Here is a 12790-nt window from a genome sequence, read left to right as displayed (position 1 = left end):
AATACATAAAATAATTATTATATTATAGATTAAAATTCACTAATTTAAATTTTCTTTTCATTTTTAATATAAGCATTAGAAATAAATAAAATTTTTATAACTAGATGTAGTATAACAAAATATATATAATATTAATTAATTTTAAAAAAATTTTAAAAATAGTTTCTTTAATTTTAGTCAAATAACTATTTATTAAGATGGACAAATTAATTAATTTATTATTAAATACAGTTTCTTTTTTTTAAGACATAAAAATAATTGATTGGAGCAAACTATGTTGAATTTTGATTTATTTTATTCTCATTTAAATTAATCACTACATAAATTAAAGTTCTGTTTTGAGGTTATATTTGACCTTCAATCTGATTTTTAAAGTTTTAATTTATTTAGTTTGATTTTTTAACTTAGGTATCTGTGACTCAAATTAGAGTTTTAAGTGTTTTGTTGGAAAAAAAATTACACTACAAGAAAAGAGAGCTATTTTAACATGATTTTTTTAACAGCCATAGTTAAGTGTAAAAATTAATATATATTTTTGACAAATATCACAAATGTCAAATTTTCTATATTTTTTTTTTATGAATAATTTAATTATAGAAAATTACTCCTCAGTTTTGACACTCATTTGTTTTTAACTTACTCCATTATTCCTTTTTTTCGTTAAGCTCCGTCAATTTTGGCATCACACTGCTCTCATTTTGGGATCATATTACTCATTCTTCATCTTCAAAATCTCAGTTTGTTATTTAGTTTCAAGATCTCATCTTATTCTTTGTTAAAAGTTTTTGTTGAGAATTTTTTATGATCAATAAGTGTCAAAATAAATAGTATTTTTTGACGGTTAATAAGTATCACAAAAAATATATTCTCAAATTTTTCTAACAAATTATTTTTGACGGTCAATATTTATCAAAATAAGATTTAAACTTTTTTTACAATTACTTATATGTTAAAAATACTATTTTTGACAAAACTTTTATTAACATACTTTCATAGTTAAAATAGTGTCAAAATTTATTTTTTTGACGATTTTTAATTTTTTTGACACATAATAATCCTAAAAAAATTCTATATTGTTGTAGTGTTAAGATAAAAAAATTTCACTTGTCACATCAAATAGTCACTAGAATGTAGAACATATCAGTCGTTAGTCCATTTCAGCATGCCGTTAACGATTCAATGAGACTGTGACAAAAATAAGATCAGGAACCAATGTGAGTCATAATTACTAAGTTGGGAGATTAAATTGAGTAACTCGAAACTTTTAAAATTAAATTGAAACACAAACATAATTTCAAGACCAATAAATATGATCTTTTTGTTGACAATTAAATTATTTTAATGGTAATTAAGATCTAATCATAATGGTTTATAATAAAAAAGAAGCATATTTTTGCAGCAATGAACCTATAGTAGTAATTAGGGGTGTTCATAGATCTGATCATATCCATAAATTCACAGTATTTATCCATATCTAATATGTAATTTGTGGATATGATCCGATCTATAAGATGATCGAATTGGATCGAATCTGATCCACACTCTAATCGGATAGAAGTAAATATGTTTAAAAAAGTAAACAAGAGAATTATTGAATTTTTTATTTAAATAAAATTTTTTAATATTTTTTATTTTACGGATATATTTGATATTCGATCCAAACATATAAAGTGCGAATATCAAATTCGATCTAATGAGTTTAATGCGAATCGGATCGAAAGTTTAGCCATATTCGATCTACAAACACTCTTAACAATAATAATTAAAAAATTATAATGATTATACTTTTAACTAAAAGGAAGTCAAAAAAAAGCACTAAATGCAAGAACAATTTAATCAAATATTAGAAGAAAAATTTACTTTAAATCAGTTGGCAAGGCCAAATTATTGCCATAACATAATAGAAATATGGAAGTTTATCATTTTTTTTCTAACGGAGAGAACAAAATTTCTTTCAATAATTTATTTAACGATTAACAGAATAAAAAAAAATTTTAGTATAAGTTTAATATTTTTATCATCGTAAAATACTTATAGAATTACTCGTAGATAAATTTTAGAAAAAAAAGCATGATTTTTAATTTTATTTTTAAATAAATTTTATTTTTAATAATATTAACTTTTTACCGTATATAATTTATTCAATTTTTTTAATCACATATAAATAAATTATTCGTAATAAAACTTTTTTGTGTTATTCAATTATCTTTTTTAGAAAATAATTAACTATTAAAATAGTTAAACTTTTCACAACAAAAATAATAAAAAAATATGAATGAAAAAAAATTAACCATCATGATAATTTTTTTATATTTTTATTCATATTTTAATTATAAAAATAAATATAATTTAGTTATATTATTTATGAAATGTGACTATAGATACAGATAAAATTTAGTTATATTATTTATATATAATTTCATTGTATTACTTATAAAGTTAGATTATAATTATGACTAATTAATGGTGTTGAAATATTATCTTTAATTATAAATAAGGTATATAATTTAAAAAATTAAATATTTAATTAAAAAGATATGAAAAAGATAATGTTAAAATATTATAATTTTTTAAAATAAAAATATTTAAAATTCAATTAAAAATTATTTAAAATTTAAACTCAACAAAAGTTCATATTCAATGTGTTTTGCATTAAATATCTTTAATGACCTATTATATCGTATTGGTTGAAATTAGCTCTTATAATGTTAATTTTCATTTCTAAAATTTTTAAAAAATTAATTAAAAACACATGTATATTCACAACCCTCCTGAGTGTAATTAAAAACAAATAAATAATGGTCATATATAATAATATAATATATATGAAAGATAATTATACTTTTCTCTCCTGAGAGATGCTAAAATGATACTCTCTTCCCTTTTATTTGTAAAATATACATTTTTTTCTTTTATAACTTTTAAAAAAACCTTCTCTTTAATCCATTTTAATTTTTTTGTATTAACTAATATTAACTTTATCCATTTTTCAAAAAAAAATAAATTAATTTTTATAAAAATATTCTTTAGCAAAAAAAATATTTTTTTATCATTAAATTTTGCTTCTTGCCAAAATATTCTTGTTATACATATTAACAGTGGTAAGATTTTTTTTAATATTAAAATAATATATATTAATATCAAAAAGAAGAGTATTTTAGAAGAAAATAATTTAATTATTAAATTTTTTTAAAAATTATTTTGATAAAAATATAATTTAATCAATAAAAAAATAATTTATTAAAAGATATTTTGATAAGCAAAATTTAATAACAAAAAAATAAAATTTTGTTATTCGAGCCGAAAATTTAATTTCAAAAATTAAAATGGTACGATTAAAAACTTATGAATAAAATTAGTGCAACACTCAATACGAAGGATCACTTTAAAAATTTAGCCATAATTATTGTCTAAACACCTTTTTTAATGTTTATGAAACTCAAATAATAAACAAAAAATTTTGTCCGATAAAAATAATTTTTAAAGCGTATTAAACTATTTTCTAAATTTTTAGGATATACTTTTGTCTCTTCTATATTTTTTTTATATATATTTTTGTCTATCTACTCAAAAATAAATAATTGACTTGATTCAATTAAAAAAAAAAGTTTGTTATTAAATTAACTATTTCTCTAGCTCCATGTCTATATTTTTTATTAAATTATCTAAACTATTTGATTCACATAATTTTTTTATATTACGCTAAAACTTGTATATTAAAATAATTTTTAATATAAAATTTTCAGAAATATAAAAACATCACACAAACCATATTCGCTAAATTTGAGTTATAGAATTAAGATTCCTGTCACATAGATTTCAATCTTATCCTCCCAAAAGACAAAAAAAGAAAGGGAAAAAAAATAAAAATCTTATCCTCCCGCATTTTGCACGCATGATGTATTTTATTATTTTAATCTTAGCAATAGTGTTAGCTTTTCAATTCTACTGTTAATGATTGAAACTTTTTGTACTTGCCCATTATACAAAAAGTCTTAACATTGTTGTAAGAATAAATAAAGATATACTAAATATAAAATAAAGATGTATAAATAAAAAATTTTATTATTAATATAATTAGTTCAATAACAATAATTTATATATGTATTTATTAATATTATATGTTGTAATATATATATATATATATATATATAAAGAGAGAGAGAAAAATATTCGTAAAGAGAGAAAATTGATTTGTTTATTACTGTAATTGTGTATATTACTTCATATAAGGTTCTTTATTTATAGACATACATAAGCATCATTTTCAAACTTCATTAAATACGATTCCCTTTGAAAACCCGCGCCTTGTGAAAAATGGGCATCTACCTCAGACAATCTTATCACAACATTCTCTCTTAGATGACCATTTAGGAATATGCCTCATTAAAATCTTACTAAAGAAAATTCAGTGAAAAAAAATTTTAGTGAAGGAAAAAGAGTACAATATCCTTTGTAATGGAGACTATCTCAATAAAAACCTTGTCAAGAAAAAGCCAATGGAAAGAAACCTGACCAAGAAAAAAAGAGTACAGTCTCCCCCTCTTGTCGATATCATTTAATGTCTCGAAATCGGCACATCCCAATCTCATGTACCAATCTTTCAAAGGAGAATTTTGGGAGTGACTTTGTGAATAAATCTGCCAGATTGTCACTTGAGCGGATCTGTTGGACATTAATTGTCCCTTGATTTTGAAGATCATGAGTGAAGAAGAATTTGGGAGAAATATGCTTTGTTCTATCACCTTTGATTATCTACCTTTAAGTTGAGCAATCCATGTTGTATTATCTTCAAACAGGACAGTTGGAGCTACCTTATGATCAATCAGTCCACATGATGATAGAATATATTGGATCAAACTCTTGAGCCAAAAATACTCGCGACTTGCTTCATGAATCGCTAGTATTTCGGCATGATTAGAGGATGTTGCAGCAATTGTCTATTTCGTGGACCTCCATGATATAGCTGTTCCACCATATGTAAACAGGTATCCTGTTTTGAGATCTCCCTTTATGTGGATCAGACAAGTATCCGACATCTGCATTGCCAACTAGTTGTGACTTGGATCTATAGGGACAAAACAATCCCATATCAACCGTTCCATGAAGATATCGAAAGATTTGTTTGATTCCATTCCAATGTCTTCTGGTTGGAGAGAAACTATATCTTGCTAGTAAATTCACAGCAAATGATATATCAGGTCGTGTATTATTTGCAAGATACATTAGTGCTCCAATGGCACTAAGATATGGTACTTCAGGACCAAGGATATCTTCATTTTCTTTCTTAGTACGGAATTGATCCTTTTCCATATCCAAAGATCTTACGATCATTGGGGTACTTAATGGATGTGACTTATTCATATAAAATATCTTCAAGATCTTTTTTGTGTATATTGTTTGATGAATAAAGATCCAATTTTTTGTATGTTTGATCTGCAAGCTGCTGAGACAAAATTTAGTATTTTCAAAAGGTTTCATCTCAAACTTTTTTTTTAGAGTTTTTATAATTGTTGGAATCTCTTTAGGAGTCCCAATTATATTTAAATCATCAACGTACACAGTAATTATAATGAATTCAGATGCAGATTTCTTTATGAAAACACATGGACAGATATTATCATTATTGAATCCATTTTTGGCCAGATACTCAATAAGACGATTATACCACATTCCTCCAGATTACTTTAGACCATATAAAGATCTTTGCAATTTAACTGAGTATAACCCTTGTGAATATTCATTGGATGGTTTAGATATCTTTAGTCTTTTAGAGACTAGAACTAGTGTTATTTGTAAAAATAAAGAGTGCCCTTGATTGGTCTATTATTCTTATAACAAGAGGCATGCATACCGATAGATTAAGACACTTAATGATGACCATACTTGTGAGAGAAAAACAAAAAATAGGTGTGCATCTAGGAAGTAGGTTATTGAAATTCTAATATAAAAAGGTAAAGAAGCAACCTACTTTTAGGCATTGTGAGATATTTGACTATTTTAAGAAAAAAATTGGAGTTCAATTATCTTGGACCACCATTACAAGATCTTTAGGAGATGCTAGAAAGATTGTGAGAGGTGATGAAATAGTCCAGTATGCCAAGTTTAGGAATTATGCAAAGGAGTTGTTGAGGTCAAATCTGGGATCTACTGTGAAACTAGGTGTGAATGTATAGCCTAAGGGAGACTGTTTCTTTCAGAATTTTTATGTGTGTCTTCATGGTTGCAAGCAAGGGTTTGTACATATGGATGTAGACCGTTGATTGATTTGGATGTAGCATTTCTGAAGACTTTCTATGGAGGATGGCTGATGTGTGCCGTGAGACAAGATGCAACCAATCACATCTATCCCATAGCATGGGCTATTGTTCTTGTTGAGAACACAACAACTTGAAAGTGGTTCTTAGAACTTTTGCATGAAGACATCAGTCCTTATCAGGAACATAACTGGTGTTTCATGAGTGACATACAAAAGGTACGTATAATGTACTATATAGAAGCGCGATATATGATATATTAGACTGTTTAGATTTAATGATGGTTTTGTTAGGGACTATTTGGATTTAATGATGGTTTTCTCATCCCTATCGTCAAAGACAAAACTGTGAAACCTTGTGTGTCAAAGCGGACAATATCATGCTAGCGGGTGGTCTGGGCTGTTACAACAACTACCTTAAATTTAATTATACTCTAAGATAATAATGACACTGAAGCACCATTTCAATAAAAAATTTATACAACTTCATACTTATATTTAAAGTCAAAGTAAATAATTTTAACTTTGCTCTCAAATTTTAATAATAATTATTACCAAGATATTTGTCCCAACAAAAAATACTAAAACTCAATCCCTATTACAACAAATAAAGCATGTAATATTATAAAAATTTTATTTATTCAAAACATCATTTATATTATTTATTTATACTCTTAATTGCTTATAGGAATAAACTTCACCAACATTATTAATATCATCCTACCTAGATGACATACAAATTAAAAAAATTAAGAAAAAAGAAAAGTAAATGAATCTAAGACACATCTTTATATAAAGAATATATATATATATAAAGATGGAATAAAAAAAGATAATAAAAAATGTACAAGTCAACCGTTCAAAATATATTTTTACAAGAACATATGATAGGAAGAAGAAAAAAACAACTCCATCAATAACCAAAAATAAAAAAGTAGGACAAACACCATATAAAAATGCTAAGTTCGTCAATTAAAACAAATGCAAAAATAAAAACACCAAATGAAGACATAGCTTTATACTACTTCAATATAAAAAATTTATGTGTTACAAAATATTTCAAATAAAAAACACATCAAATTTAATATTAATTTGTATATATTTTAATTAATTTCTAAACAATATATTACAAATTAAAATATATTTATTCACTCTAGTTTGCTTTACTTGTTATATGTTGTTTTCTCATATGGTGTTTTTGGGTTGCAAATAATTAAAAAAAATTTTAAAAATAAATAAGAATGAAAAACATTAAAAATATAAATTAGTTTTATAATCATGTTATATTTAACTATATCTATTAAGGAGATGTGTCAAATTTAAACTTGGGTTTAGAAAAATAAAAGAGAATGAAAAATACAAAAAATATAAATATAAAATTATGAATTAATTTTATAATCATGATACATTAAGAAAATGTGATAAATCTAAACTTAATTGAAGGAGTTTTCGCTAATTGATACGAGAGATTAAAAAATAAAGAGTAGCATGCATAAATAGACTAAATAATATAACAGTAAGAGTATTAATATATATAAGTTGTAGAATTTTAATATTTGTCACTGAAAAGTTTTATAATTTTTATGACACTTTAATGTATATTTATTGTATGTAATTATTATTTTATCTCTTAATTGAATAATAATATATCATTTTTTTATTTTTTAAATTTTTTATTAAAAGATGATTTATTGATTTCTAAAGTTTGTCAAGTAAGCAAAATTATTGGCTTAATATCATTAGAAAAAAAATATAGGTTAAACATAATATAAGAGAAGTTAGGTATCAATTTTTATACAATAAGAATACATAATAAATTTTTTTTAGTGAAATCATAAGTTTCTGATGGTTTAAAAAAGTAGCAATTGATCAAAATCAAATTACTTCTGGGGTTTACTTTGAATTGAAGTTAATTTTAACCAATTTTAAATTCTGTGAGTCCGACAAGGAAAAAGTAATTTTAAAAAAAAAAATCGTAAGATTGATTAAATTTTTGAAGGCTTTCTTTTTTTTTTCTTAGTATTTTTCCTTCGAAAATCAAACTCATGGTCAAATTATAAAGAGAATTCCAAGTTTTTTACTATTAATTTGTGAAGGATAAGAATTGGATCCTTTGGAAAGTTTTAAATTTTAAAAGTACCTTTTTTAAATTTTTGGCTTATGAAAAGAAATAATATTAATGTTTGGTATAATTTTTAAAATTAAATTGTAATTTTTTAAAAAATTATTTAGGATCTTATAAAGAAGTTAAAAAAAAACTTCTTTCATAAGGAAAAGTCTAGAGTAGGGGGCAGCAATTTTATTAAATTCTGGCCAGCATGTAACTAGCAAAGAAAAGTGAGCCATTGGATGAAATCTCACACCAATCTCACACTATTAAAATCATCATTGATGGCTATTTGATGGCTACAAATCACAAAAGTTGCTGACCCCCTAGTATTATTCCTTTCATAATACTACTACTTTCTATCACATTTTTATAAAATAAACACTTTTAAAACTAAAAATTCAAACAAAAAATAACTTATTTATAAATTATTTTTAATATAGCCATTTATTGTTAAAGTTATTTTTTCAAAAGAAGTTTAATTAAGTCGTTTACCTAAATTGGGCAATACTACGATAGTAGTCACACATTTTTGTTTTAATTAAAAAGCAAACATTAGTGTTGTAAAATAAAAGATATATATATAAAATAAAGATGTATAAATAGAAAACTCTAGTATTAAAATAATTAGCTCAATAATAATTTATATATATATAATAATATTATATGTTGTAATGTGTATATATATACAAAGATAAAAAGAAGTATTAAAAATAAAGAGAGAGAGAATCACATATGTTTATTGTTACTATCTCAATATAATAAAGATGATTAATATTGCTATTAATATAATATGTAAAGAGTAATAGAAAAGAGAATTTAGAATACTAATAAAATAAAAAAAGAGAAAGAATTGTAGAAGAAATATAAAGAGAAGAGTATTAAATTCCAACATAAAGAGAGAGTATTTGTTTATTATTGTGTGTGTTAACAACAGAGGTTAACCTCCTATTTATAAGCATATGGGAGGAATGTTTTCAACCCATATTAATTTCATTCTCTATTAGTAACATAAAAACTGAGTCACTTGTATGGGCATCCATATCCTTTGTGTTTATCACAACAATTAGTACATTAATGCAGCCTCCAAAAAGAGAGAAAGAATAAATGTAGTATGGTTTTCCAATGAAATGTTTGTATTTAAAACTGATTAGCTACCTGGTTCCAATACTGTTGGGAATGGTTGCCAAAAGATAGTAATGGCAAATGGCAATACTTCAATGCAAAAAATTAAAATTCGACAATGAACCGTCAGTACAATATCGTATCATATTATAATAAATTTAGTTAACAAGTAAGATGGTTAAAGGAGTAGAAATATTTTTTTAACTTGTAATAATACATTGTATTTAAAACCTCAAAAAAAAAAAGTCTATCAAAATTGTATACTTATGATATCTTTATGAAGTTTCCTAGAACAGAACTTTTAGACTCTTCCTTTCCATAGACTGTCTTCTTCACATTTCTTCTGATAACATTCCATTTACTTGGAAGGAAAAATGGCCAAAAAATGTGAGGGACATGCAGTGGGAATAGATCTTGGAACAACATATTCTTGTGTTGCAGTGTGGCAGCAACAACATTCTCGAGCTGAGATCATACCCAATGACCAAGGCAACAGGACAACTCCTTCTTACGTTGCTTTCACTCATAATCAAAGGTTGATTGGTGATGCTGCTAAGAACCAAGCTGCCATCAACTCCACCAACACTGTCTTTGGTAAGTATTTCATCTTTTTTTTTTCCCACATAAAAACCAATAACCATTCTGATTTTAAGTTCATTTTCCTGTATATTAGCGATGCAACTTATGTCATTAGTTGAGTTAATTGAAGTTAGTTAGTCATTTGCCATTTTATTAGTTTGCAAGTTAAAAGACTGTGAATAAAAGCTCAATTTTACAAATTATAAATTATCCATTGAAATCATTGTCTTTATTTCAATTTGTTAATTACTCTTAACAGATGCTAAGAGGATGATTGGTAGGAAATTTGCTGACCCCAATATTCAGAAAGATAAAGTATTGTGGCCATTCAAAGTCATTTCTGGTGCTAATGGCGAACCAATTGTTTCTGTTAAGTACAAGGATCAGGAGAGACGCCTTTGTCCTGAAGAAATTTCAGCCATGGTTCTGACAAAGATGCGTGAGACTGCAGAGGCATATTTAGATTCACCTGTGGAGTATGCAGTCATTACTGTCCCGGCCTACTTCAGTGACTCGCAGCGCAAAGCCACCAGAGATGCCGGTGCCATTGCTGGTCTCACTGTCATGAGGTTAATCAATGAACCTACTGCTGCAGCTATTGCTTATGGCCTTGATAAGCGAGCTGGTAACTGTTCTGCAGAAAGGAATGTTTTGATCTTCGACCTTGGAGGTGGTACTTTTGATGTAACCCTCCTTACCATCAAGGATAAGTTGTTTGAAGTTAAGGCCGCATGTGGAAACACTCATCTTGGTGGGGAAGACTTTGATGACAGAATGTTGAAATACTTTATAGAAGAGTTTGAAAAGAAGAACAAAGTTGACATAAGTGGTGATTCAAGAGCCTTGAGGAGGTTGAGAAACGAATGCGAAAGGGCGAAAAGGACACTCTCAAGCTCCATTGATGCGTTCATTGACATAGATTGTTTATTTAAGGGTATTGACTTCTCTTCATCTATTACTCAAGCTAAGTTTGAGGAACTTAACAAGGACCTCTTTGAAGAGTGTATTGAGATAGTAAAAGAATGTGTTACCAATGCTGGTATAGACAAGAGGTGTATACATGAGGTTGTCCTTGTTGGTGGATCTTCTAGGATTCCAAAAGTGCAACAACTACTGCAGGAATTCTTCCAAGGGAAAAATCTGTTCAAGGCACTTAATCCTGATGAAGCTGTTGCTTATGGAGCCGCCCTTCAGGCTGCTTTGTTAAGTGAAGGCTTTAAGAATGTTCCAAATGTGGTGGTGTGCGATGTTACTCCGTTGTCACTTGGTATATGTGAAAAAGTAGATATTATGAGCATAGAAATTCCTAGGAATTCTAGTATTCCTATAAAGAAGAAAACTAAATACGGCACAGTTGTGGATAACCAATCTTTTGCACGTGTTTTTGTTTATGAAGGTGAGAGGGCAAGAGCTAGTGATAACAACTTGCTGGGCCGATTTGTGCTTTCTGGTATTCCTCCTGCTCCTCGAGGCCATCCTATTATGATATGCTTCAATATAGACGAAGATGGTATCTTAAATGTATCTGCTGAAGAAGAAACTACTGGTAAAAGCAACGAGATTACCATAACCAATGATAAAGGGCGAATGTCGGCTAAGGAAATTGCAAGATTAATTCAGGAAGCTAAAATTTATGAGGCTGAAGACAGAGAATTTCTTGAGAAGGATGGAGCAATGAATGATTTGGATGACTATGTTTACAAAATGAGAAAAGCTTTAGAAGATATTGAAATGGACAAGGAAAAGATCGGTGATGCAATTGTTAAGGCCAAGAGTTTGCTTGATGATCACAAAGAGCAGCATAAAAAAGATGTGTTCGAGAAGAATATGAAGGATCTTGAGTTATATTCTGAATCACTAAATGCAAATCTGAAGAATATGATATTATCTTATACTATATTTTGAGTTATTAATTGTTAAGATTATGTCCTTGAATTGTGTATGAAGATCACTTTGATCGTCTTTGATTAACATGATGTACCTAAAGCTAAGAAAAACTTGGAAACTAGTGCCTTTTCTATATATTACTGATAAAAATCTAGATTCAGCAGAAGTATGGAAGCAGTGTAGGAGTGCCTTTTCTATATATTAGCACAGGTTATTGTACATTAGGGAGATAATATTATGAGTTTTAGGTTTGTGCATCAATTCCTGAGTTTATTTTACTAAAAGCACTAAACTTTATTATTTATTAATTATAAACAAAGATTATTGAAGGAGGTTCACATTATTATTAAACCAATTATCCCCAAAGACTTGTTAGCTATTAGTCTGTTCTGATGTTATGTAAAAGTTTCTTTTGAAAGCAAAACAGCTCTGCTTCTGCATTATTACTATGAAGTCTGTAGTATTTTTAAAAAATTTAACTAAATGAACTAAATAGTAAATACTGCCTATGCTTGTTATTTGATTTGTAGGAAGGCTAAGAGGGGTTAGTATTTTATGATTAGTGTTAGCTTGCTACATCATTGTCTAGAAACAGATTTGCGTTTTAAGTATATTTTCTTATATATTGTATTTTACTTCAGAAGATACAGTTGTGGTTTGGCAAAAATCATGAGTGGTTAGTAAATTGTAAGTGTTTTGAATTTCAACCATATATAGTTTGCCACATAATTAAAAAGATCCATTCCCGAATAAATAGTACTTTGATATATATACTCCTCTTAGCACGTGCAGTGCAACCTCGGAAAAAAGAGTAACAGTAAAATGTAATATGAAGA

The 12790-nt window shown here is 26.8% G+C and overlaps 1 protein-coding gene across 2 annotated transcripts in view; it reads left to right on the top strand.

Moving 5' to 3' along the window:
- Nucleotides 1-12271, top strand: part of LOC127739717 (heat shock 70 kDa protein 4-like) — a 34948-nt gene extending 22677 nt beyond the window's left edge. Inside the window, exons 2-3 of one of the 2 annotated variants that reach the window (XM_052260011.1) lie at nucleotides 10024-10082; nucleotides 10327-12271. In XM_052260011.1, the coding sequence (XP_052115971.1) occupies nucleotides 10338-11972 (1635 nt within the window). In that variant the 5' untranslated portion in view covers nucleotides 10024-10082; nucleotides 10327-10337 and the 3' untranslated portion in view covers nucleotides 11973-12271. Of the gene's footprint in view, nucleotides 1-9817; nucleotides 10083-10326 lie in introns of those variants that run through there. The other variant, XM_052260010.1, reaches the window with a different exon arrangement.
- Nucleotides 12272-12790: the final 519 nt, after the last annotated feature.

This window comes from Arachis duranensis, chromosome 4 (assembly GCF_000817695.3).
Source record: "Arachis duranensis cultivar V14167 chromosome 4, aradu.V14167.gnm2.J7QH, whole genome shotgun sequence".
Taxonomy (NCBI): Eukaryota; Viridiplantae; Streptophyta; class Magnoliopsida; order Fabales; family Fabaceae; genus Arachis; species Arachis duranensis.
This window is presented reverse-complemented; position numbering and strand designations above follow the sequence as displayed.